At 46.4% G+C, this 27,864-nt stretch overlaps 1 protein-coding gene across 1 annotated transcript; it reads right to left on the bottom strand.

The window, feature by feature from the left end:
* Window positions 1–2,454: 2,454 nt before the first annotated feature.
* Window positions 2,455–4,323, bottom strand: LOC136493217 (uncharacterized protein At4g06744-like). Its single transcript, XM_066489278.1, has one exon. The coding sequence runs from the start codon at window positions 4,182–4,184 to the stop codon at window positions 2,784–2,786; it is 1,401 nt and encodes a 466-aa protein (XP_066345375.1). The 5' UTR covers window positions 4,185–4,323; the 3' UTR covers window positions 2,455–2,783.
* Between the last annotated feature and the right edge of the window lie 23,541 nt (window positions 4,324–27,864).

The raw sequence follows: 27,864 nt of genomic DNA, 5'->3' as shown, positions 1-27,864 counted from the left end.
TGGAGATCGGGGTGTACTGACCGGAGCGTCCGGTCACCCCGCAGAGGCACATAACGGTTCGTTTTTCAGCCCATGTTATAAATACAACCTCCACTCGTGTGTGGGGGTACTTTTGCTCATTCCAACAGCTGAGAAACACGTTTGAGAGTGCCAAGAAGAGCAAGGTCCTAATGTGGCGATTGAGATTTGAGAATCCCAAAGAGAGCCCTCATTATTGAAGATCAAGAGTAGCAAAGTGTGCATCCACCGTTCTTATTAGACTTGCCGTGGTCAAGTGAGAGTCCGTGTTTGTTACTCTTGGTGATCGCCATCACCTAGACGGTTTGGTGGTGATTGGGAGTTTGGTGATCATCCGGAGAGCTTGTGGATGACCCAACTTAAGTTGTGGGCGGTTGTGGGTGATTCACCACGACGGAGTGTCGAAAAATCAACCCGTAGAGAGCACTTGGTCCTTGCGTGGATCAAGGGGGAGCTACACCCTTGCGCGGGTGCTCCAACGAGGACTAGTGGAGAGTGGCGACTCTCCGATACCTCGGCAAAACATCGCCGTGTTCCTCCTTCTCTATTTACTTTGAGCATTTACTTTGAGCACTTACTTTGAGCATTTCAATTCTTGTGTTTACATTCATAGAATTGCCGTGCTAGAGTAGGATTGGAACTTAGATTGCAAGTCTTTTGTGCGGTAGAACAATTAGAAACACTTTCTAGGCACAAGGAGTTAATTGGGCTAACCATAGGATTTAATTATTGTAAAAAAATTTAGAATTAGTCCAATTCCCCCCCTCTTGGGCATCTTGATCCTTTCAGGCGGCGGGCCAGCGGCGGTGGCTCCGTAACGTGCCGGAGAGGCAGTGGCTGCACGACTGGGAGAGGGCAGCCGCACGCTACGCCGTCTTGCAGCGGCGTCTCGGTGGCGCGGAGCTCGCCGCTTCTGTGGAGACGGCCGTAGCAGGTCGCTCCGGTGGAGAAGGCAGGCGGGAGGCACAGTGAAGATGGCGGCGGGATGCGCGGTGGAGCGTGGTCACAGGCTCACGGTGGTCGGATGTAAGTGTATAGGATAAGATAGGAGGCCGGCCTCTCCAGTGGCGGATCCATGATAAAATTTGACCTATGGCGAAGTTCTTACTATTAATTTGAGTGACAGAACACTAAAAGTGATGTTCCAAATACACTAAAGATGAATTTGTCATTCACAATTGATGATATACTTAACTAAAAGATAAAATTAAAAATTAGATAATACTACTGATTTAGTCATTCAACATGCTAGCACTAATGAATGTCGTGGAGGCGATGGCATGCAAATTCACCCGAGTCGCGGTTGCAGCCGTCGTTGCCCATCGCCCATCGGCGCCGTTGCCGGTCGTGACTCGCGATTGATTGTCGATTCATCACCTCGTCCGCTCAGCAGTGAATGCTGAAATCGGAACGAATCACCAAAACTGCATGTTCACCTTCCTATGGTAGTAGTATGGCCTCTCCTGTAACATGGATGCAGCTAGTTAGCTTTACATGGCCATTAGGACGAGCCGTTCAGGTCCAAAACATCATTGCTCCTCACGTAATCACGTAAGAACCATAAAAGTGATCAAGGCAAATCTAGCGCCGATAGAGGAGGCAAGGGTTGATCAGCATCGGGAGGTCCGGCGGCTGCCAAACCTTGCCAGAGCGGTAGATCCGCCGTTGGAGCGGGGCCGTTCGGGATAGACAGACGCTCTAATACTAGCATTAGGCCTGGTTTAGTTCCTAAAAATTTTCACCTCAAACTATTACATCGAATCTTGCAGCACATGTATGAAGTATTAAATATAGACGAAAAAAACTAATTGCACAGTTTGGTTGGAAATCACGAGGCAAATGTTTTAAGACTAATTAGTCCATGATTAGCCATAAGTGCTACAATACTAACATGCGCTAATGATGGATTAGTTAGGCTTAATAAATTCGTCTCGCAGTTTCCAGGCGAGCTATGTAATTAGTTTTTTATTAGTATTCGAAAACCCCTTTCGACATCCCCTGAAATATCCGACGTGACATCCAAAAATTTTCATTTCGCGAACTAAACGTAGCCTTACTTGTTAGCTCGCAGCTCAATTTATAGTCAGATGGATAGGCATGTTTTTGTCTTCTAGCTCCACTTGATGGTGTTTGTAACTCGTACAGTTGTCTATCAAACACCCAGGTTTTTTAACACCCGGTAACACCTAAATTTTTTCCCTCTATGGATATTGTTCATCTTCCTTCGCATAAATCACGAGTAACAAATCACAGATCACAAGTAATAATTTTTTTCGATGAAAGGACAAAGACAGATCTTGGTGGTGGCGCCGGAGTTGGGGAAGAAGAAGGTCGCCGGAGTTGGAGAAGACGTCGGGCACGGCGGCGGCGGCGCGGGGTTGGGCGGGCGTAAGCACGGCGGCGACGCTGACGCGGTTCCACAGCCAAAAAAAAGTCATGTGCAACCAGATGCTAAAACACCCGGTTGTTTTATAGCATTTCTGCTTATGATACCTGAATATGATGGGGAGAGTTTTCTATAAAAACAATTACCGCAAATTTAAGTCTATACGAAGCATGAGGCATCTGAATTAGCTGGGTGGGCCTCAACCGTGGATCGATTATGAGCGAAGGGGAACATTCGACATTGCTACACAGGCACACAACAAATCAACACAACCCGCCGAGCACAACGGGCCAGGCGAGCGATCAGTCGTTTCACGCTCACGAGACGCACAGCGCTCTGCGCTTTATCAATCAGTGCAGTGCCCTCGCCGACAGTGCCCTCAAGGATGCAGCGCCGAGTAGGTCCGGTACTTGTACTCCGCCGCCGCGTCCTCCTCTGTGACGGCGTCGGCCGGCTCGCTCGAGCTGTGGGATTTGCTGCGGCACGGCAGGTAGCTGTTGACGGGGCACGTCTTGGGCTTGCGGAGGAACTTGGCGCACTCCTCGTGCGAGCGCTGGTTGGGCGCCCACTGGATGCAGTTGCGGTCGACGTTGAGCCTCCCTTCCTTGATCAGGTCCCAGCAGCAGGACCCGAGCGACGTGAAGTAGTTGCCGGAGAGCGTGAGGTTCTTGAGGTGGCTGAAGGCGAGCCGGCAGAGCGCGTCGGGCACCTCGCCGTACAGGAGGTTGTCCGCCAGGTTGAGCTGCTCCACCTTGCCCAGGCACGCGAACGACGCCGGTATGGTGCCGGTGAGGCGGTTGGTGCCGGCGTCGATGACCGTGGCCTTCTCGAGCAGGCCGAGCTCGTAGGGGAGGCAGCCGCTGAGGCTGTTGTTGAGGAAGAGCACCTCGAAGAGCGTGCCGGCGTTGTGGGCGATGGACTTGGGTATTTCCCCCGTGAACCTGTTGTTGGCGAGGGAGAGGTAGTTCACGGGCGACTGCCCGATGTTGTCCGGGAGGCTGCCGGAGAACTGGTTGTTGTTGACGAAGATGGCCTGCACCCGCGGGAACCTGCAGAAGACGCCCGCCGGGAGCTCCCCGTAGAAGCTGTTGAACCGGATGTCGATGAAGGTGGCGTTTGTGAGGCCCAGTACGTCCGTCGGGAACGTGGCCGGTGCGAGCTTGTTGTTGCTCAGGTCCAGCTCGTAGAAGTACTGCAGGCCGCCGAGCGCCGGCACGGCGCCGCCGAAGTCGTTGGAGTTGGCGTGGAACAGCGCCAGGTCCGGGAGGCTGTTGATGAAGCCCTGCAGGGAGTCCGCCCGCAGCATGTAGCCGTTGAAGTCGACGGACGCGATGGTCCGGTCCGTCACGTTGGGCGGCCGCTCGCAGAAGAAGCCCTTGTAGCCGCCGCACAGGTCGGTGCCGCTCCAGCTCCGGGTGATGTCCATCGGGTCGCACGTCACCGTGCTTCTGAACTGCTGGATCACGAGGTACGCCCTGTACAGCCGCTCGTTCTCGAAGTCGCACGGCCGCGGCTGCGACGATGACGGCGGCGAAGGCGGCGAAGGGCTGCTGCCGCCTCCCTCACCGCCGCCGCCGCCGCCAATGCCGATGCCGATGCCGATGCCGACGCCCCCGCCGCCGCCGCCGCTGCCGAGGCCGACATCGAGGTCCTGCCGGTGCCGGCTCCGGCTCGGCCGGCTGGCTCCGCCACGGCTGTCCACGAGCGCAGCGCAGGAAACCAAGAAACAGAGGAGAGCAACAACGCTTCGCGCGGCGCGTGCTGGACCAGGACCTGCCATTTCCCGGATACTGATCACGGGAAGCGTCGGTGGCAGAAGACGGTTGAAACCACGTGGGACGTGGCTCCTGTCCTGCGCCTTTCACGCTCGCGAGCCGCTTGCATTAAACACTTCACTCTGGCTGGCCAGGAAGGCTCGGTAGTGTTAGGGTCTTAGGGACATGGGCTACTATTAATAATACATAACGGGTTTCGGACTTGAGCCGGGCTTAGCCCGTGTATGAAATAGTATATCTACCTTTGTCTATGGAGATGGAGGGATATGAAGAATATTGTAATCAACAATCAGATACATCCTAATCTGTTCTAGCCGCTCCTCTCGTGTTCATCCTCTTCCTCCCAATTCCCATGCTCTGTTGCTAGTTCCTCTCTAATCTCTAATCTCTGATGCTTCCCTACCTATCCCTGCTATCCAGCTGTTAACATCTGGTATCAGAGCCGTCGATTTTGGTAGTCCACCATGAATCCTTCCACCAAGCTCTTGCTCGACGAGCTCTGTAAGCTCTCCGCCGAGCAGAACGAGCTCCGTAAGCTCTTCGCCGAGCAAAACGCGTGGTTGGATCGGCGATTCGCCAACCACGCCGCTTCGGCCTCGACCACGCCCGCACCTTCGGCCGTTGCCTCGGTCGCGCTCGCGCCTTCCACCGCCGCTGCCTCGGTCATGCCCGCGCCCGCACCTCCCATTGCCGCCTGCGTCACGCCCGCGCCCGCACCTTCCGCCTACGTTGCACCGCGCACACCACGCTCTTCCACCCTTGGCGGGCCGTATGGTGCTGCACGCCACCGCCGCTTTGCCAGACCTCGCGAGCGTCGAGTCCATTGCCTCCGCGGCCTCTGGCCTGCACACCAACGTGCTCGTCCACACATCGGGCTACTTCCTCGCCGCGGCGTCCTGGGGCATCCACGTCTTCCAGCTCTCCATCGGCTTCGGCCCGGCGCTCGCCTGCTTCCGCCTCGGCCCCGTCGAGTACGCGCTCCGCGTCATCTTGTTCGGCGGCTACGTCGTCCCAGAGCCCGGCTTCGCGCCCGACGACGACCAGGAGTTCGGCTTCGCGCCCGACGACCCCGACCTCCTCCGCAACTGCCCCGTCCCGTACCCAGAGTCCGACTTCGCGCGCGAACACGCCGGTCCCCGCCGACACCTTCTTCCGCGCCGCCCGCATCGTCTGCGGCTACTATGCGAACTCCGCGCGCCATAGTGATCTTCCCTGCGATGGGAATGGGCATGTGCAGTACTCTCTCCGTCCAAAAAAAGAACATAACTACGGACTGCGTGTCAGCATAAGTGGTTTATTTTTTACCAAATTTCTAATAAATACTATTCACATTTACGGCTCTAAAATAATTTATTGTGGAAATACATTTCGTAGTTAATCTAATGATATTTATTTCGTATCATAAATATTGACATTTTTTTATCTACAATTGATTGAACTTAGAATACTAAATCATGACACTGTGCTAGAATTGTATTTTTCTAAGGACTGGAGTGAGTAACGTGTAACGGTGGTGTGGTACGTTGCTCCAGTAACTGCGGTGCTCTGAATTAGTTTTTTTTCCCGCGAACATGTCCTTGTGACACGCACTTCATTAAGTAGCAGAAGAGTTCAGACTTATTACAACGCTTGCACGTAATCCATAGATTACCTGTCCTTCGCCAGTGCTCTGAATTATGAAAGGAAGGATTGTACTGTAATTCTGTTCGGTATTTACTGTCCTTCTCCGGGGGTTGTTTCAGTTTCAGACGATGAGCTTGTCCTGTTGCCTGTGGGACTGTCCATATATGCAATTATGCAGTATCCAGATTCCAAATAATTGGAGAGGTTGACTAGACTAATGCTCCGAGCTATTGATTGGTCAAAAACAATTGGATGCATTTGATTCAGAAAACAGAGTATTCTACTACTTCATCGTAGTAATGGTGCTTCGATTTGATAGTATTGAGCTAAGCTATCAAATCGACCAAAGCGAACCTGATGAGTGGTGACCAGGATTGACTTGTTTTTCACCGGTTTGCAGTCCGCTGCCTTTTGAGTCCTGAACCTGACCAGCTCCTTCAGGTGAGACCAAAGTGCTACGTTCAGTATCACTTTTCTGTACAATGTGCAAGTTCGGCATCTACATGACTACATTCACCTTTTCTCGGTGCTTAGCACTGGGCACTTTTTTGCGTAGTCACTCAAGCAGTAGGTTGGCTACCTGGTGATTGGTGACCAGGATCGAATCACAGGTTTCACCGTGCTCATTCTCAACTGAAAGCCAACTCGCCAACACCTTTTTGCGCATAGACCTGGCTAAGGTGTACTCTGGAGTACCGTAGAGTGAAAATTGCACACTCTGGGCCTTTGGGGACGAATGCACATTGCTACTTGTACTTGTACGTATGTATATACAAGTACATCGATCTATCATTGACCACGTGAGATAATACAAGTTCCCTGTGTATATCTTACAGGTAGTGTTGGAAGGAAATGTGAAAACTAATAGAACAGTCCCATCTCGTCGTTATTAGGCAACTTGGAGCGCATTATTTCAACAAACGACGAGAAGTCGACATACCCTATGTATAAAACCGTACGGAATGGAATAAAGTACAAAATAGATTTACAAAAATCGTGGTCCAGAAGTGCCTTATCAAAACCCATAGTTGTGTCATTGCCCCTCAGCTCGATTCCAATCGATTTGATAGGAAAAAGCTTGAAAAGAAAGAGGATAAACTGAAATAATCTGTTTTGTTTCCATCTAGTACTTTTCCAAAATATAAACGTAGCTCTTCAATTTTTGCAACATTTTCGGTTGTGTTCCCAGAAAATAAAACTTTTGCACGAGGCCACCTGACAATGTAAGCTACTCCGGCAAGTATAGCAAGCCAACTGCAACTTCCACCGGTGCTATCTGTCATCTCCAGCGTGCCCGTCGACGGCGGTGGTTACGGTGGTTGCGTGGGCGCTTTCGGCCCTTTTCCGCTCTAGTTTGCCTCGGCTCGGCTGTTTCCTTGGCTCGGCATCTCCCTCTTCCTCTCGATCGGCGCCCGGTGTCCGGCCAAACTGACGCGCAGCACGGACGCGAAAAGAAAAGGGACCTGTGCCAGCTCGTGGTCACGGGCTGCTAACAATAATGCGCCGTTGTCCCGTTGCCGCCGCCGCGCGGGCTCGGGCGATCGGTGTGTGTCCCGCGCGGCAGAGCGGTGCGACCTGCCGGCTGCGGGTGCAGAGCCATCGATTCGTCGAGCACGGACACGGAGTTGCCCGGCTGTTCTCTCGCACATGCATGCGTTGCGCGCCGTGCGCGGCAAGGCACTGTCGCTGCTGAGGAGGGGGTGACGGTCCAACTGCAAAATGTGAGTAGTAATACGTCTCAGTCACTCTCATTTGCTCATCTCGGTACCTCAATCCATGTAGTCGCCGGTGACCCGTACTACTCGCGTATCCGCACTGCCCCCGGCTCTCGGGAAGCCATCCGACTGCACAGCTCGCCGTTGGTCTCCGTACCACGGGCACCAGCCGCAGCTGGTTGTACTACGGGGACAGGTGCTGCGCATCTACCTGTAGGAAGCTAGGCGCTATGGATGGCTCGATTTCTTCCTTTTTGTGCCGTCCCTGCTTAATTGTTAATGTTAGAGCATCTCAAGAGACGTGCAGAAGCGACCGCAGCTGCCGTAAGAGGCAAGTATAATAGCAGGCTGTAAGCCGACTAAATGCTGAAGTGGAGGAGAGAGAGAAGAAGCGGGCTGTAAGTTTACAGCCGGCTTGGACACAAGAACCAAGAAAGTATGTGAGAGATAAGTGGACCATGTATTAACTGTAAAGAGCTAACTACTATATGAGTAGGCTGAGAGAAGGCTGCAAGGAACCTTACAGCCAGCAAGCTGGCTGTATTATTAGCCTTACTCTAAGGAAGCCCGGGCATCTGGCTTGGCCAGACAACAGAAGTGGGCAGCCGGGCAGGAGCGTCCGAGGCTTGTAGGAGGCGGTCGGGAGGCGAGTAGGCGATGGACCAGGGAGGGCGTTTGGCGGCGACGACAAGCGTCGAAAATCAGAGGGCAGTCTGCAGCTTAGCAGCCTGGAAACGGGAACATGGCATGTTCCCATGTTCCACGTTTCAGAACATTCCCGTTCCCACGTTATAAACTAACAACTCAAGTTTCCGTTCTCTCATGGGAAAATGGCTCCTAAGGTCTGCATTCATGACTTGATCGAGTGGGAGGGGTGAGCATCGGGCGTCGGCTAGGGTTGGGAGGGGGGCTTTGAGTCGGGGGTTGGCAACATAAGGGAGCATTGGCGGTGACTTTTTTTTTCACTCGATGCACCGTCTTATATCAACTTGCTTATGAGTAATTAAGGATGTCCATTCCTCTCTGAACCTTATTAGTCCATTGTAGTCTCTATCGTTTCTTTATCAATATGTATGATAGGAGGAAGTGAGCCTAACTCAACCGGTGGTTAGGTGGGAAATATAGTTATGCACCCATCCACTTTTAGGTTGAAGTGCTCTCTCGTCTTGACTTTAGGTGTATCCTATTTTTAATGAAAACCTACCTAGTTTCTCCTATGTTGGATCTCTTTTCTTTTTCTATACTAGCAAACATGTCTATGAGTTATAGCACGATGTATAATTTTTCGTGTGGTTCTTATGCCAATAATAATGAGGTGATTATTTTTATAATTAGGCTTAGCCATAATTTAAATCAACTAAAATTTTAAAGCCCATAATAAATGCTAGTCCAATAAAATATTAACCGTGTAAGGAAAATTGATATGAGATTGACTTAACTTAGATATGTGGCTATTTGTATGTTTAAGAAAGGTGGAAGACAAGACATACGTCCCCACGCATGTCGTGACATGAATGGGCTCAGGTGAAAGTTCCGATTTGGTTTTAGTAATTTTGTGACAACCTTAGGTGGACTAATATATATATTTGTGAGACATACATGTGCTTAGTCCACAGATACACTAGTGTGAGAAATACATAGAGCCATGGTGGAGAGGTGGCTTGGACATGTTGCAAGTGCTTAACTAGTGAGTTGAAGGAGCTCATTGCATATGAGATATGACAGGGTGTCACGTGGCTAGGTCAAGAAAATCAAGAGGCGAGGCTTGTCTATGAAGGACCGGGTTCCTAGTGTGAAGGGCAAGATAGAGGCTCGGGTGGATGGACCATCGAGGCGGTGAAACTAGAACAAAGGGAGAAGATGAAATGGAAATACGTAAGGCAAAGATATGACTTGTAGGTCATTTTATTTCATTGGCCTAAGGTGTTTAGAGAAGAGCATTGGTTGGGTTAAGGATAAGTAGCCATACTATCAAGAGGAGTAAATTTGTTTTGCATGTCGGTTGTCCAGTGCACTTGAGAGATCTAACATGCATTGCTTTTAGAGACGTGTGGTGGTTTGAAAGTTGAGATAAAACATTTGAAAAATTGTTTGAAAATGCTAATTTAGTTCTAAGAGTGTTGGTTGTCTCGTGGGACAACATTTGGAGTTGGCATGCTATAAAAAAGTTTTTTTTCGGTGTGCACCTAACTATGTGATGGTTCATGGATTATAATTTTGTTTTCATCCATTATTTTTTGGATTAAATATTCAATTGGGATGTGTAGCCCTTTAAAGAAGTTTTTTAAAAGATCAAAATCATCAAAATCGGATTTCAAGGCTAAGAGGTGTGGCCTACTGGCCTGGAAAGTGCCCAGCGGTCTAACTGCCCAAGGTCATGGTCTGACCACCAGCTCTATCCGAATACGTTCCTGACTGTTGGAAGTAGTCATCGGAGTCTCATGGTCCAACCGCTTGGGCTCGCAATCTGACCGGCAGAGCCATTGAAGCTCAGGAAATGCCTCATTACGACTAGTTTTTGTTGCTCCCCACGCGGTGGAGTTTGTGCAACCTAAACCCATCTCACACACCAATCATATACTCTTATAAAACAAAACCTCACTAGTAATTTCTCTTTATGCAAGCTGTCCACCTCAGCAGTCCACTATCACTTATAATTTCTTATAAAGCAAAATCCCACTAGCAATTTCTCTTGACATGCAAGCTGTCCACCTCAATAGTCCACTATCACTTGCAATTAAAGTTCACTAGCACAAGCAATTATGATATCCACATCAGCGAGACACATCATCCACTAACATACATTTAGTTGTCCACGTTGGCATGCCACGCTATCCACTAACATTAGTTTATAATAGTTAATCTCTTCCTAAGAATTGTATGAATAGTTAAATTTCTTCCAAATCAGTAGTTCTTGCAGCAACGCGCGGGGTGTTCTTCTAGTAGATCACAAAAGCGAAGGATATTAGGCACAATTTAGTAAATATATCTCAATGTGACACTAAATTGTAAATGATGTCTAAAAACATAATCTAAATTTATATCATATCTCTTATAAAGCTAATCCCCACTAGAAGTCTATCTCAACATACAAGCCATCCACATCAACCTCCACTAAATATCCACATCATCTTTCACTAATAGGTATGTCATCCCATTAACTTGTAACCTCTTAATACAACATATCCACATCATCTCCACTTAATTTCAGTCTAAATTCTTCGCAATCCCCGCAGCAACACGTGGGGTATCTTCTAGTTTGGTATAAAATAAGTACCTAATAAAGATGGTTCCGTTCACGCTCGCTTCTCATATGTTCCTGAACATTAGCATGTAATCCTGAACCTACATATGAAAGGTAGTGTCAGAAGAATTATCTCCGGCAATAACTATAGCAGCTAATCACGTAACATGAATGACGGACCAGGATCCTAAGGGTTCTCCACAGGGCTGACTACTCGCCATGGGTCTGCTTGAAGGCGCGAGACAAGGTGGCGTGATCTCTAGCTATCATGGACCGACCTAGTCGGACTACTAGGAAAGTTAGTCTCTGTAATAGAACTAGAACTCCTTAATTGTATCCGACTAGGACTAGAACAATATGCCCTGCCCTTTGGACTATATAAAGAGAGGCAGACACGCACCCCTTGTATCCAATCAATCATACACAACACCCCAACGCAAAGGCATCATGACTAACTAGACTAGGGTATTACGCAATTCTAGTGGCCTGAACCAGTATAAATCGTTGTCTTCACATTTACCGTTGAGTTCTGCATACGCAGAAGCTCTCCAAACTGTCCCGGGTAACCCCGTGACAGGTTGTTGGTCATTAAACACCGACAATGAATCAGATGGTAGAATAAGAGACACAAGATTTATACTGGTTCAAGCACGTGGGGTGCCCTAGTGAAAGGTTCTAATGGCTAGAGGGGGGTCAATAGCCTATTAATTTTTTTACAACAACACTTAAGCCAAGTGGTTAGACAATTAAATGGCGAAGTGAGTGAAGACTAGCCTACTCAAAATGCAAGCCTCCTATCCACAATTTTAGTTATTTATGATCTCTATATCACATAAGAGGCTAAGTCACTACCACTAAGTTAGTGAGCTCTCAAAGACTAACTAAAGAGCCTCACTAACCACTAGATAAGACACAAGCTAGCTCTCAAAACTAATTACACTAAGAGCTTAGCTACACTTGGAATGTAAATACAAGAGAGTTAGTGATATTTATACCGCCATGGCAAGAGATGATCAATCAATCATAATGAATACCAAATGAATTCTTCGGAGACAAGATGACACAATGATTTTTTACCGAGGTTTACTTGCTTGCCGGCAAGCTAGTCCCCGTTGTGGCGATTCACTCACTAATAGGCATCACACGCCTAACCCGCAATCGGGTGCCGCACAACCAACATAAGATGAGGATCACACAAGCCACGAGCAATCCACTAGAGTATCTTTTGGCTCTTCACCGGGGAATGGTCAAGAACCCCTCACAATCACCTCAATCCGAGCCGGAGACAAGCACCTTCCTCCGCTCGACGATCCTCACTGCACCAAGCCATCTAGGTGGTGGCAACCACCAAGAGAAACAAGCAAAACCCACAGCGAAACACAATCACCAAGTGCCTCTAGATGCAATCACTCAAGCAATGAACTTGGATTCACTCCTAATCTCATAAAGATGATGAATCAATGATGGAGATGAGTAGGAGGGCTTTGGCTCAACTCACAAGGTTGCTATGTTAAAGAAAATGACCAAGACAGTGAGCAAGAGCCGGCCACATGACTTTTATAGAGCCCCCAAATGAATAGAGCCGTTGGGCTCCTCACCGCACTTTTCTCGGGGTGACCAGATACGCAGGTCCAAATGACCGGACTCAGACACCCCAGCATTCGATCACGCACTGCCATCCAAGTGTCCCCTTGGTTGAACCACGATCGACGATCTCCAACGGTCGATTCTAGTCACGTGAGCACTTAAGTCTAGACTAGACGCAGCCACGGTCGGCCTGACGCTGCGCCACCGTGTCCACTCGCGCGCTCACCCTCTCGACTCAGCCACCGACCTAACGCACTAACAGAATGACTGGACGCTCCATCAACATGGAGTCCGATCACTTTGAGAGAGGATCTAGAGCCGCATTACTGTGACCGAACGCGTCCGCTCCACCTTGATCTGACGCTGGACAACGTTCAATCCTTCTCTTGCTGCGTGCCAAGTCCAAATGGCCCTACGTCATCATACATCATATCTGATCAGACGCAGGCCCTGCGCGTCTGAAGGGTCGAGATGGCGGACTAGAGGGGGGGGGTGAATAGTCTTTTCTAAAATTAATCGCGTCGGCTAACCGATACAAATGCAGAATTAAAACTATCAGTCTAGCCAAGACTATACCCCACTATATATGTTCACTAGCACCTTGCAAAGATAACGATTATGCAACAAAGGTGTCGGGCTAGTTAGAGCTCTCCTAAACAATTCTAGGAGCAAGGTTACACAAACCTATGCCACTAGTATTTTAAGCAACAAGAGAGCTCCTACACAAGCTAGTAAGCAAAAGCACAAAGCTAACAAAGCTCACTAGCAATGCTCAATAACAAGGCAACCAATGCCTAATTAGAGAGCGCAAATACTTAGCTACACAAACTAAGCAATGTGACTAACAAGGTTACTAAGATCAAATTAGCCACGCAAGGGAGCTACTTCTATGCTACACAAGCAAGAAGGTAATTAGCAAGCTACACAAGCTATCTAATTACAAGAGCAACTACACAAGCTTAATATGTATAAAAGTAATTGCAAGCTTGTGTAATGGGGATGCAAACCAATGGGAAGAACAAGGTTGACACGATGATTTTTCTCCCGAGGTTCACGTGTTTGCCAACACGCTAGTCCCCATTGTGTCGACCGCTCACTTGGTGGTTCGGCGGCTAATTAGCATCACCCGCTAAGCCCGCATGTCGGGCACCGCAAGAACCTACCCCTTGAGTGAGGGTAGCTCAATGACACGCTTTACTAGAGTTGCTCTTCGCGGCTCCCGTGGGGCGAGCACAATGCCCCTCACAAGCACTTCTCCGGAGCGCCGCACAAGCTTCTTGCGTGCGTCGACGGAGACCACCACCAAGCCATCTAGGAGGTGGCAACCTCCAAGAGTAACAAGCACCACCGGCTTGCAACTCGATCACCTAGTGCCACTCGATGCAACCTCACGATGCAATCACACTAGAATCGCTCACTCACACAATTGAATGATCACTATCAAGTATGTGTGAGATGGAGGGATCCTAAGCACTCTCAAGCATGGACACAAAGTCCCCCAAGGTGCTCCACACCAGCCATGGCCGAAGGCCACTTCTATTTATAGCCCCAAGGGCTAAACTAGCCGTTACCCCTTCACTGGGCAACGGTCGGGCCGACCAGACGCTCCGGTCGTGTTGACCAGACGCTGGACCTCAACGTCCGGTCGCTCGCAGATGACCACGTGTCCCGATTCTAATGGTCACTTGACCTGACCGGACGCAGCAGCTTTCAACTGACCGGACGCTGAACCCCCAGCGTCCGGTCGTTTCCAGTAAGGTACTGACCTCGACCGGACGTGTCCGGTCACACTTGATCGGACGTAGCCAGCATCCGGTCACACTCCAGCTTCTGCGTCATCATACGTCAGCCTGACCAGACGCAGCCTGCCAGCGTCTGGTGCATTTAGATCCAGCGTCCTGTCAGTTGACCGACGCCAGCATCTTCGCGATCAACTCGTTTTCACTTCTAACAGAGAGGGACCCAAAACCCATCTCAACCCTGCAAACACCACCTCCTTTGTAAATGTGCCAACACCACCAAGTGTACACCACCATGTGTATGTGTGTTAGCTTTTCACAATCATTTCCCAAAGGATGTTAGCCACTCAACTTGCCACGCCACTCGATCCTAGCGACAATGCAAAGTTAGATCACTCGAGTGGCACTAGATGACCGATATGCAATCAAGTTTGCCCCTCTTGATAGTACAACCATCTATCCTAAACCCGGTCATAAACTTCTCTACACACCTATGACCGGTGAAATGAAATGCCCTAGGTTATACCTTTGCCTTGCGCATTCCATTCCATCTCCTCCAATGTTGATGCAACACATGCACCAACATGATCAACCATGATATGATCCACTTCATATCATCACATGATCATATTGGTTCATCGATCTTGACTTTACTTGCTCTTCACCGTTGCCATCGTCCATCGGCGCCAAGTCTTGCTCAAGCTTCACCGCCACGCGATCCATCACTCTAAAGCCTTCGACTTGCCCTTCACGCTTGCAACCGGTCCATCAAGCCAAGTCTTGTCTTGATCTTCTCCACCTTGATCACATGACTCAATGTCATGTCTCATGTGCATTTAAGCTCCTTCATCATCACATATGTGAGCTTTGCAACATCTCCAAGCCATTTTCACCTTCATGGCATATGTTGCTCACACACATGTACCTGTGGACTAATCACCTGTGTATCTCACATAAACACAATTAGTCCACCTAAGTTGTCACTCAATTACCAAAACCAAACAAGGACCTTTCAGCGTCTGGTCCTCCTCTTCTTCCAGCGTCTGGTCTTGGACCGAGACCACACCCTTCACTGCATAGCTGACCGGACACACCGATCCAGTGTTAGGTGTAGCGTCCGGTCACTGCTAGTGAGCTCCTCGACTTCGCCAACTTCGCCACCCTTGATAAAATGTGCCAACCACTAAGTGTATCACCTTGTGCACGTGTGTTAGCATATTTTCACAAACATTTTCAAGGGTGTTAGCACTCACTAGAATCTAAATGCATATGCAATGAGTTAGAACATCTAGTGGCATTTTGATAACCACATTTCGATACGAGTTTCACCCCTCTTAATAGTACGACTATCTATCCTAAATGTGATCACACCCACTAGGTGTCTTGATCACCAAAACAAAATGGCCCTATGGATATCACCTTTTCCTTAAGCCCATTTTGTTTTTCTCTTTCTTCTTTTTCAAGCCCGAGCTCTTGATCATCACCATGGCTATCACCACCATCATCATGATCTTCACCATTTGCTCCACCACTTGGAATGTGCTACCCTATCTCCTAATCACTTAGAGTAAAAGGGTTAGCACCTAGGGTTTCATCAATTCGTCAAAACCAAACTATAGCTTTCAATCTCCCCCTTTTTGGTAATTAATGACAACCCTTTCATGAAGATATGAATTGAAATTCAATTAAATTCATGTTGCTTGCCCAAGCATATTTACCTTATGTAAAAGGATATGGACAAGTTTCATGAACCCGAATTGGTAGCATTAGCTCCCCCTACATATGTGCTAAGAGTTTGGATAGAAGCTTACACATATGCATGGATTGGAAATGTGGAAGGGCAATGTCTACCAAATGATGCTAAGGTGTAAGAGATGGACCTTTGAAGCGTGATACCAATCGGAGTGCTCCAAATAGACCATCCTTAGCACCATTGCTAGTTAGATACCACTTGGAATTACTTGCAAAAAAACACTAGATACCTTGTGAGATCAACATTATATGCAAGGCTCTAGTACCACTTGTGAAAGCAAAGTAAGGCATATCTAACTATTATCCTATGCATGCTAGTTTTTTATCTCATCATTCAAACCTACAACTAGCATAAACCACACAAGCATGGAATTTTAATTTAAATCTTGCGCCATGCAAGCAAACATATGTAATGCACATTCAAATGCATCAATCAAGTTTATGAGCTTGCTCCCCCTACTTGTGTGCTCAAATTTTAATTAATGCCCTTACTTTCATATTTCTCCCCCTATGTCAAAGTTCTCCCCCTTTGTCATCTTTTCACTATCTTTGTACATTACTTCCCCCCTCCTTTGTCATCAATGAATACAAAGGTTCAATTTTAGATAGGTTAAGATTATCAATGTCAATCAATGGGGGTGAGGATCATTTTCTCAAATTTGGTCCAATCTAGAACACTTGCCAAAGATATTTACCTCGGTTTGATCCAAGGACAAGCTTCTTCACACCTCATTTTAAGGGTTATCTTGACCATATTGAGTTAAACACTTATAGTTTTTTTTCTAGATCAAACACTAGGTTCATAAGCCCATAAACATATCATATGCTACCACTAGATCAAGTCAAGCATAGAAGCAATAGTGGTACCATACAAGCATCAAATTCATTTGATTTTTATGAATGAGCCTATTGAATGTGATGAATGACTAGATGCACTAAATATGTCCTTAGTAAAGAATATATGCATGCCAATCAACTTTTACCTTGGATTGCTCGAAGGAGAGGCATGTCATATAAGTGGGGGGTGTAACACCCATGGTGTTACGAGTTTGCTTGGCACCAAGATTTAGGTCCGAGAAGGGTTAGCCTAACAAGTTTCTGGGTTTTTAAAAATTTATAACGCACGTGAGGCGAAAAACAATTTCTAGGAACAAGGATCAAACATAACTTTTATTTAGTACTTAAATAAAAATTGAAGTACAAGTTTAGTAGATGGTAATGCAACTTTAACTTTTGGAAAATAGATGTTGTTAACTAGTGTTTTGGGAGCTCAAAAATCAAATTTGACGTAAGATAAGCTATTTTCGTTAAGTCGGCAAACACTTGAACTATTGTGTAAAATACCATTTTTGGCAAATTATATTGAGCAAAATAGTTAAATGGTGCTTAAAATTTTTGCTCCTATGGGTTAGTATAAGGTATGGACTATTGCATGAAATACTTGTTGGTAGCAGTTAATAGGGTTTAGGCCTTTTAAAAATTGAAACAAAAGTGTTAATGGTTGTTAGTTTGAATTGAACCCTAACTTTTCTAAGTAGGGGAAAAGTAGTAAGACAATGCTATCTTGATATTTAAATTCTAACTAAAATGTTTAAACACTAGCTACATGTTTTGGTATTGTTGATTGCATCAAAGTGAGTACTTTAGCATGGTGAAGTCCACGGATGAGTTGGAGTTGTCGTGGCGTCATAGAAATTGCCCTAACTTTGTTTGAACGTGCTGTCAATCTTGTTTCGGGCTTTGGTCGTGAACTGGTGTTCAACGCGACGAGCTCCTGTTGACACCTCTCTGTCTCCCTCGATGCTCACTCTCTGGCCATGCTCGTTGCTCAGACGAGAAGCACTTAGTGGCTACTAGAATCTTGAACTCTTGTTTTAATCTCAACTATGCTCTAAGCGGTTGGTTTTGACGCTTTAAAATTCATGCTTTGCACGTGGTTCGGCCATTCGGGCCCAGGGACGTGGTCACCACGTCCGATGTCACGCCGTCACAAGCTACCTGCACCGTTGCCGGCCGCTGCAACCACGCACCGTGCCTCATGTTGGCTGGCGTACTCTGTGGCCATGGCCACTGTCCCGCTGACCAACCGTGTGGCGTCGGTTGCCCGCCGGGACAGGAGGGGCTGTAGCCGCTCTCCGTTGTGCACGGGATGCTACCGACCGTGGCACTATCCAAGCGCACCTGTAGGGCTGTGCCTTGTCCTCTTGTTGTTTTGGTTACTACAGCGCTCGCCCTCAGCCGCACAACCCACCTACCGAGCCCAAGCTCGACGCCGTACATAGTTTATTGCATCGCGACACCGTTGAAAGCATCTAGGCCCCTAGTTGGGTTTCAATGATTAATGATAATATATGATTACTATGACTAACGTGTGTTTTGCAGAGGCAATTAAGTTAGGTCATGGTAATGGCAATTGATTGGGCAATCATGGTTGTCATGCCCCTACGATGGAAATCGTTTCGATTTTCAAAGGATGGACGACAAGGTTAAGGATGGACTAGTTCTAAGTGTCGTTTGGTGTTGAAGAGACACTTAGAGTAGTTTAGGACTTTGTTTTTCCTTTGGCCGTACTATTAAGGGGGGTATGGATGAGTAGCTTGACCTAGGTGAGTCTAGTGGGTTAGGTGTGGTGCACACTTGTCAAATATAGCACTAGGTAGCTCCTAAGTAGCCCTTAGATCAATTAGAGCAAACTTCATTCACATATGATTGAAAGTTGGAAGTGAATGGAGGGTCAAATGTTGAGCGGATATTGGTTCCGGTGTGACCGGATGCTGGCGCAGAGTCTGGTCAGTTCATTTGATCAAGGTGAAGTCGTCTGGATGCGACCAGACGCTGAGTGAAATGTGACCAGACGCTGGGTGACAGAGTCCGGTCAACTCTAGTAAGGTTCCAGAGGGGGAGAATCCTAATCGGACGCATCCGGCAAGTGCTTACCGGACGCTGGTCAGGTTCCAGCTACTGACCGGACGCTGAGCAGCAAAGTGACCGGACGTTGGGTGCCAGAGTTTGGTCAACATCAATAAGGTTCCAGAGAGCAGTTTTTGTGACCGAACGTGTCCGATTAGTGCTGACCAGACGCTGGTTAGTGTCCTATCACAACTTAACTGCTCGATGGTGGGGAAAACTGACCGGAGCGTCCGATCACCCTGCAGTGGCACAAAATGGTTCGTTTTGAGTGAGGGGTTATAAATACTTCCTCTATTCACTCAAGGGGTCACTTTTGCTCATTTCAACAGCTGAGAAACACCCTTAAGAGTGCCAAAGAGAGCAAGGTCCTAGTGAGGTGATTGAGATTTGAGAATCCAAGAGAGACACCTCATTAGTGAAAAAGAGAGTAGCAAGTGTGGATCCACCCTTCTCATTAGGCTTGTTGTGGTCAAGTGAGAGTTTTTGCTTGTTACTCTTGGTGATCGCCATCACCTAGATGGCTTGGTGGTGATTGTGAGTTTGGTAATCATCCGGTGGAGCATGTGGATGACCCAACTCAAGTTGTGAGCGGTTGTGGGTGATTCTCCGTGATGGAGTGTCGAAGAATCAACCCATAGAGAGCACTTGATCCTTGTGCGGATCAAGGGGGAGCTACACCCTTGTGCGGGTGCTCCAACGAGGACTAGTGGGGAGTGACGACTCTCCAATACCTCGGTAAAACATCGCCATGTTCCTCCTTCTCCCTTTACTTTAAGTATTTACTTTGAGCGATTCAATTCTTGTCTTTACATTCATAGAATTGCCATGCTAGAGTAGAATTGGAACTTAGGTTGCAAAACTTTTGTGCGGTAGAACATTAGAAACACTTTCTAGTCACAAGGGGTGAAGTGGGCTAAGTGCAGGGTTTAATTATTGCAAAGAATTTTAGAATTAGCCCAATTCACCCCCCTTCTTAGGCATCTTGATCCTTTTAATTGGTATCAGATCCTCGTGCTCACGTATTTAGGCTTAACCGCCTAGAGAAAGATGTCTCATGGTGATGGACCTCCTCCTATCTTTGAGGGAGATGATTTTCCTTGTTGGAAAATCCTCATGGAGGTGTATCTAGAAGCTCTAGATGTTGGAATACTTAGAGCCGCCTCACAAGGATTCCCAAAACCTCAGGATCCCATGCACCTTCAAGGCGATGAAGTGAACTACGAAAAATAGAATGCAAAGGCTAGAAACACCATCTTTAGAGGCCTTTGCAAAAATGTGTTTAACCGGGTGAGGAACCACAAAGACGCCCATGCACTTTGGTCAGATATTTGTGTGCTCCATGAGGGAACTAAGAGTGAGCGTGAGGAACGCTATCATCTCATAATGAAAAAGCTTAATTCCTTTGAGATGCTTCCTAAAGAGAGTGCTAATGAAATATACTCACACTTGAATGTTCTTCTAGAGGAAGTTAATGAGCTTAGACTTACACAAATGCAACCATCCAATGTTGTAAGAAAGAAGCCAATCTCCGAGATGGATTGCTACAATTATGGAGAACTTGGTCATCTAGCTCATCAATGCACCAAGCCCAAGAAAGACAAGTATAAGAAGAAGTACAAGGGCAAGAAAGATGACTCAAGTGATGAAGATAATGATGAGAAGAAGAAAAACAAGCCATACAAGAAGAAAGATGGCAAGAAGGACTTCCACAAGAAGAAGAAAAATGGGAAGGCATACTTCGTCGGTGATTGGCTCATGGATATTGACTCATCAAGTTGCTCATCCAATGATGATAGTGAGAACGAGAAGGTGGCCGCTATTGTGATTGACTCTTCATCATCTTCACCGACACCACCGCCATCATCCTCTACACACCTATACCTTATGACCAATGGTGAACGAAAGGTATCAAATGATGATGATAGTAGTGGTGATGATCATGCTAACAATGATGATAGTGATAGTGATAGTGATGATGATGAATTTGAATCACCTTCATATGATGATCTTGTTAAATTGCTAAATTAATATACTAAGATCATTAGAAAGTCAAGAGCTAAGAATGAAAAGCTTGAAATTAAGAATGACTCTCTTTTAGCTAAATGTGACATAGCGGAAAAGGCTAGTGTTGAGCTTAGAGAAGCAAATGATGCTATGTCATCCAAACTCAAGGAGCTCAAATCTTCTAAGAAAGAGCTTAAAGATAAACATGATAAACTTGAGGGGATGCATAAAGAGCTCATCACTAACTACAACATGCTAAAAGAAGAATATACAAACCTCAAGGTCAATCATGATAATCTTGTTATCTCTCATGAGTTTTATCCAATGAGCCACATGATGCTACTAACGATGTTGTTAAGATTGATATAGCTACATCATGTGATGATTTAATCATTGAGAGCATTGAGCAAGGTTCTAGTAGCAAAGGCAAGCAAGTGGTTGAGTCTGATGACTATGATGAGTATGTCATGATCAAGAATGAGAATGAGAAGCTAAAGAAATATCTTGAGAAGCTATCAACCACCAACACCATTGTGTTAGAAAACCTTGATCATGATTATGATGTAGAGCTCAAGGAAGAGAACGAGAAACTCAAAGAAGAGAACAAGAAGCTAAAGATGGAGAAAAATCATGATGAGCTAAAAGAAGAGAACAAGAAGCTCAAGTTGGAGAAAGAACATCTCAAGATTGGATTGAGCAAGTTCACAAGAGGCAAGCATCTTCAAAGTGAGTTACTCATGAACACCATCATGAAGATGGATAGAAGTGGAATTGGGTATTTGGCAAATCAAGAGAAGAAGGCTCAAGCTCAACAACAACAACACAAGTCAAAGCCAAAGCCAAAGAGGTGTTTTGAGTGTGGACAAGAAGGCCACTTTGCCCATGAGTGTCAAACTCCACCACCACAACCCTTGCCCAAGCATGCTAGACCTTTTGCTTTCAATGCTCATTACATGCTTAGAAAGGACTCTAGTGGAAAGATGAAAGTTATGTTCTTAGGACCTCCCAACAAGAATAGACCTAAGAAAATTTGGGTAGCAAAGTCACTTGTTGAGAAAGTCAAGGGCCCTCAACAAGTTTGGGTTCCTAAAGCTTGATCTCTTATGTGTAGGTAAACTACAAGACCGGTGGAAGTCATTAGGTAATTGATAGTGGTTGCACACAACATATGACCGGTGATCCTCATATGTTCACCTCACTAGATGAAGAAGTTGATGGCCAAGAAAGAATTACATTTGGAGATAATTCAAAGGGCAAAGTCAAAGGATTGGGCAAAGTGGCAATATCAAATGATCATTCTATCTCAAATGTGCTATATGTTGCTTCCTTAAGTTTCAACTTGCTATCTGTTGGATAATTGTATGATCTTGGCTTCCAATGCTTGTTTACCGAGAAGGAAGTTGTTGTATCTAAGAAGGATGATGATCAAGTGATATTCAAAGGATTTAGATACAACAACCTATATCTAGTGGATTTCACCTCCGAAGATGCTAACTTGAAGACATGCCTATTCATCAAAACATCACTTGGGTGGCTATGGCATAGAAAACTTGTTCATGTTGGGATGAGCTCACTCAAGAAGCTTATGAAGAATGAATTGGTGAGAGGGTTGAAGGATGTGAAATTTGAGAAGGACAAGCTTTGTAATGCATGTCAAGCCGGCAAACAAGTTGCAAACACTCATCCTACAAACACTTTCATGTCAACCACAAGAGTGCTAGAGCTACTTCACATGGACTTATTTGGACCAACAACTTATAAGAGTTTGGGAGGAAATCTTTATTGTCTTATGATTGTTGATGATTATTCAAGATACACATGGGTGTTCTTCCTTCATGACAAATCCAAAGTTGCATCATGCTTCAAGAAGTTTGCCAAGAGAGCACAAAATGAGTTTGAAGTGAAGCTCAAGAAGATTAGAGGTGACAATGGTAAAGAGTTCGACAACACAAGCATTGAAGTCTATTGTGATGAAGTTAGAATCAAGCATGAAGTCTCCGCAACCTACACTCCTCTACAAAATGGTGTAGTAGAGAGAAAGAACCGGACACTCATTACACTTGCAAGAACAATGTTTGATGAGTACAACACACCCAAAGCTCTATGGGTGGAAGCTATCAACACCGCATGTTATGCATCCAACCGTCTATTGCTTCAAAAGTTTTTTGGCAAGACACCTTATGAGTTGCTCAAGGGGAAGAAGCCGGACGTCTCCTTCTTTAGGGTGTTTGGTTGCAAATGCTACATCTACAAGAAGCGTCAACACCTAGGGAAGTTTTAAAGACGTTGTGATATTTGTTTTCTTATTGGTTACTCATCAAAGTCCAAAGCATATAGAGTATTTAATCTTGCCATCGGTTTGGTTGAAGAAACATATGATGTGGAATTTGATGAATCTAACGGCTCCCAAGGAGCACATGAGAATCTTGATGATGTAGGTGATGAACCATTGAGGGAGGCCATGAAGAATTTTTCGGTTGGAGACATCAAGCCTCAAGATGATGTACAAGTGATTAATCCACCTTCTTCATCAAATGTGCCACAAGATGGTGATAAAGATGGGAGAGTAGAAAATGAAGATACCCATATCTCCTATGATCAAATGGTGTCACAAGCTCAAGATGCTGATGCTCCACAACCTCCCCCTCAAGTGGTTGATAGAAGAAATTCATCTCTACTATAAGCTCATCCACAAGATCTCATCCTAGGGAGTCCATCAAAGGGTGTAATGACTTGATCTCAAAAGCTTGCTTCTTTTATTGAACATCACTCTTTTGTCTCTTGTGTTGAACCTAAGAATGTAGAAGAAGCTCTTCAAGATTCTGATTGGATAAATGCCATGTATGAAGAGTTGAATCACTTTGCCCGCAATGAAGTTTGGACTCTTGAAGAGCGACCACAAAGTGCAAGAGTCATTGGAACAAAGTGGGTGTTCCACAATAAGCAAGATAATCAAGGCGTTGTTGTGAGGAATAAGGCAAGACTAGTTGCAAAGTTATTCTCTCAAGTTAAAGGGTTGGATTTTGGAGAGACCTTTGCACCGGTTGCAAGACTTGAAGCCATTCGTATCCTCCTTGCATATACATCACATCATGAAATGAAATTATATCAAATGGATGTTAAAAGTGCATTTTTAAATGGCTTTATTAATAAACTAGTCTATGTTGATCAACCTCCCAGGTTTGAAGACCCTAGATATCATAATCATGTTTATAGGTTGTCCAAGGCGCATATGGGCTTAAGCAAGCCCCAAGAGCATGGTATGAACGCCTTTGGGATTTCCTCATTGAGAAGGGCTTTACTATTGGGAAGGTCGACACCACACTATTCACCAAGATGCTTGATGGAGAGATCTTCATTTGTCAAGTATATGTTGATGATATCATCTTTTGATCATCAAATGAAGATTCTTGCAAAGAGTTTGGTGAATTGATGTCGAAGAAGTTCGAGATGTCAATGGTTGAAGAGCTTACATTCTTTCTTGGTTTTCAAGTCAAACAAATGAGAGAAGGGATTTTTATCTCTCAAGAAAAGTACACCAAAGATCTTCTCAAGAGGTTCAATATGGATGAATGTAAGCCAATGAAGACACCAATGTCATCTAATGGACATCTCAACCTAGATGAGGGAGGTAAAACGGTTGATCAAACTCTCTACTGCTCTATGATTGGTATCTTATTATATTTAACCGCATCTAGGCCCGACATCATATTTAGTGTGTGTATGTGTGCTAGATTTCAAGCTAATCCTAAGGAAGCTCATTTGATTGCCGTTAAAAGAATCCTTAGGTATCTTAAGCACACACCAAGCATTGGCCTTTGGGATCCCAAAGGAGCTAGATTTGAATTAGTTGGCTATTTCGATTCGGATTATGCTGGTTGCAAAGTTGATAGGAAAAGCATATCCGGAGGGTGCCATTTGCTTGGTAGATCACTTGTGTCTTGGTCCTCCAAGAAGCAAAATAGTGTAGCTTTGTCCACTGCCAAAGCGGAATGCATTGTCGTAGGTGCTTGTTGTGCACAAATACTTTACATGAAGCAAACTTTGCTAGACTATGGTGTAGTTCTAGAAAAAGTACCTCATTTGTGTGACAATGAGAGTGTGGTAAAGCTTGCTAATAATCTGGTTCAACACTCTCGCACCAAGCACATAGATATTCATCATCACTTTCTTAGAGATCATGTTGCTAAAAATGATATATCATTAGAAGGTGTAAGGACCGAGGATCAATTGGCGGATATCTTCACTAAGCCGCTAGATGAGGCGACATTTTGTCGGTTGAGGAATGAGCTTAATGTGCTTGATTTTAGCAACTTCACTAGAAAATGAGCTTGTGCTGTCCCTTGCATTGCATTATAATATACAACATGTTTAATTTTTGGTAATGCATTTAGGGCTTGTCTAACATGGTTAAGATAACCGCTGAAAAGTGTGTGAAGAAGCTTAACCTTGGATCAAACTTGACAAGCAACTAGAATTACTTTCAAGTATTGCATTACATATGCATGAATGTTGTTTTATCGTTTCTCTTCAATCACCCTTTTATTGCCTATTTTCTTAAAAAGGATTATAGCCTAAGGCAAAATACTTTGAAAAATTTGAGGGTTTGAGAGAGGTCACTCATATCAGTCCCAATTGGTGTTTATTTGGGTCTTATTGAAGTTGGGACTTGATTGGGAACAGACAGCACGAAGGAACTTTGAAGATTTGCTAAAAAAGGGTGACCGGACACTGCATCGAACTCTGAAGTCTAGCGTCTAGTCAGTTCACAGGAGGTGAACCGTTGCAGCGAAGGAGTGACCGGACGTTGAAATAGTTCTTTCCCTATGTCCGATTAGATGGCATTCCTGTGTCCGATCAAGCAAAGAAGATCTAAGGATCGACCGGACTCTGGCTGCGTCCGGTCAGTGGTGATCGGATGCGTCCAGTCATGATTTGGGAGGGTTTGGACCTCTCTGTTGTCGACCAGACTCTAGGTGGCAGCGTTCGGTCGTTGCCACCAGAGCGTCCGGTCAGTAGAAATCGTGCGGGTTTCGAACTCCTATTCCTTTCCTTACCCATCACGTTGGGGGCCACCATAAAATTGAGCCGCGCGTTGACCTAATCCACCCATGCTGACTTCACCGTGTCCTAACCGCTGTGCTCCCATGCCCGATTCACCGCCACACTCGCCTCCACTGCCGCATAGCCGTGCCTCCTGGCGTCCGCGCATCGCCGCTCATAGCCGCGCTGCCCTGCTCCCGCACCTGCATCGCCTGACCGAGCTGCTTTGCTCCGCTGCCACGCAGCCACACCCATGCCTCTACTTCATGTGCTCACGCCGCACTGCGCCACCGCGCCCACGCCACCGTAGCTCGCCCATGCCACCGCCGTCATGATCCACTACCGTGCCCTAGCGTCATCACGCCATCGTGCCACCAAGCCATCTCGTAGTCGTGCTCCATGCCATGCCAGCGACCAGCCCTAGTCGACGCACTGGATTGCCTCACTGGAACCCTAACCCTAGGCATTTTCCTAGTGGTGCCCTTGTGTTCTGTTCCTTTGCTCTTCGGATTGCCGGTTGGTCAGGTAGCAAGCCCTCGATTCTAATTTCGTATCTATTACTTGCTTCTTAGGGTTTCGTATCTCTAGATGTATATTGAAATTATTCATATATCCAATCATTCCATCATGCAGCGAGTCGGTGTGTTTGTGGTCACTTTGGTAGTTGTTAGTGAACTCGAGGCCAAGCTCGCGAGTACAAATCGAGGCCAAGCCTTGGAAGTGTCAGTGATAGTTGGTTCTTGTCCGTGATTGCAGTTTGTTTTAGCTTCAGCAATGGCTCGTGTCAAGAATGCTAGAGGTGGTCCAGGTGATGAGGATCCGAGGCCTCCACCTTGCTTGCCTGCTAATGTGAAAGGCAAGGCGACAAAGAAGATCACATCGAAGAAGTAGAAGTATGTAGAGCTGATACAGCAAGAGCAGCAGCAGTGGTAGCCGCCACAGAGCATGCAGAGAGAGGAGGTGCTCAGAGTGGAGTCCAGATTGCAGATCAGTTTTCACCAGCACAGAGGGTAGACATTGAGTAGGTTGAGCGTCGTCATGGTAGTCCAGCTAGGACTGTCATGCTTAAGGGATGACGTGTTGTTTTGGAGGAGACTCAGCCTTAGGGGGAGCCACAACAGTAGACACAGGAGGCAGAGCAGACTGAGGAGACAGAGCAGGCATCTCAGCCACAGCTTCACCGCTCTAGTCGTACTTGTACCTAGGTGACACCAAGGGCAGATACACAGTGGAGGGGTTCTCATCTACCTCCCAGACCATAGGATCCGCCTCTAGTGACTCATCTGGATTTGAGGGTCACCACGGCCAAGCAGCTACAACAGCTTAGATTTGTTTAGTTCGAGGACTGGTTCCCACCGAGGAGGGATGAGAGTGCTTTAGAGGGGTTCTATACACCACTATAGGAGGATTTCTATAATGCATATCTTAACAGTAGGGTGACCTTCAGATCTCAGCGAGTTTGTTCCATTGAGGCCATTGTTGTAGCAGGAGGAGAGCAGATTCACCCTCACCTATCTTACTTGCTAGGGCTGATAGATTTACTTGTATAGACAGGCATATATGTACCATCATGGGTCTGTGAGTTCTACGCTACACTTTGGATTAACCCGGGGCATAGATTCATTCACCTTGCTTTCAGAGGCTGTGACTACAGGCTGACGAGCTTTAGGGTCAAAGAGATACTTAGGCTATAGGAGTCACCCATCTGCATTCATGAGGTTTGCTATGGACACATAGAGCCTCCTAGACACCCTCATGGCGGTCTTATGCCTCCCACAGATCTCATCTGACCTTGCTTCACTAAGCCATTCGACGAGGGGTCGAGCAGGACACCTAGGGATCTACTCCTACAGCGAGACTACTAGATGCTATCATTAGGAGGACCTTGCTTCTAAGGATGGGATATCGTGAGGGATTGACTTGCATTTAGTTGTGGCAACTAAACACACTGATGTAGCAGATAGTCTTTGATGTATGGGATGTCATTCTTTCTAAGATGGAGGATACCCTTGTAGAGGGATTCAAAGGACATAGACAGCTATCGTATGCTCACTGGATTACTTTTCTG

The sequence above is a fragment of the Miscanthus floridulus genome, chromosome 11 (assembly GCF_019320115.1).
Source record: "Miscanthus floridulus cultivar M001 chromosome 11, ASM1932011v1, whole genome shotgun sequence".
NCBI lineage: Eukaryota > Viridiplantae > Streptophyta > Magnoliopsida > Poales > Poaceae > Miscanthus > Miscanthus floridulus.
Note: the sequence above shows the minus strand (reverse complement) of the source record. Positions and strands in the feature narration are given on the sequence as shown.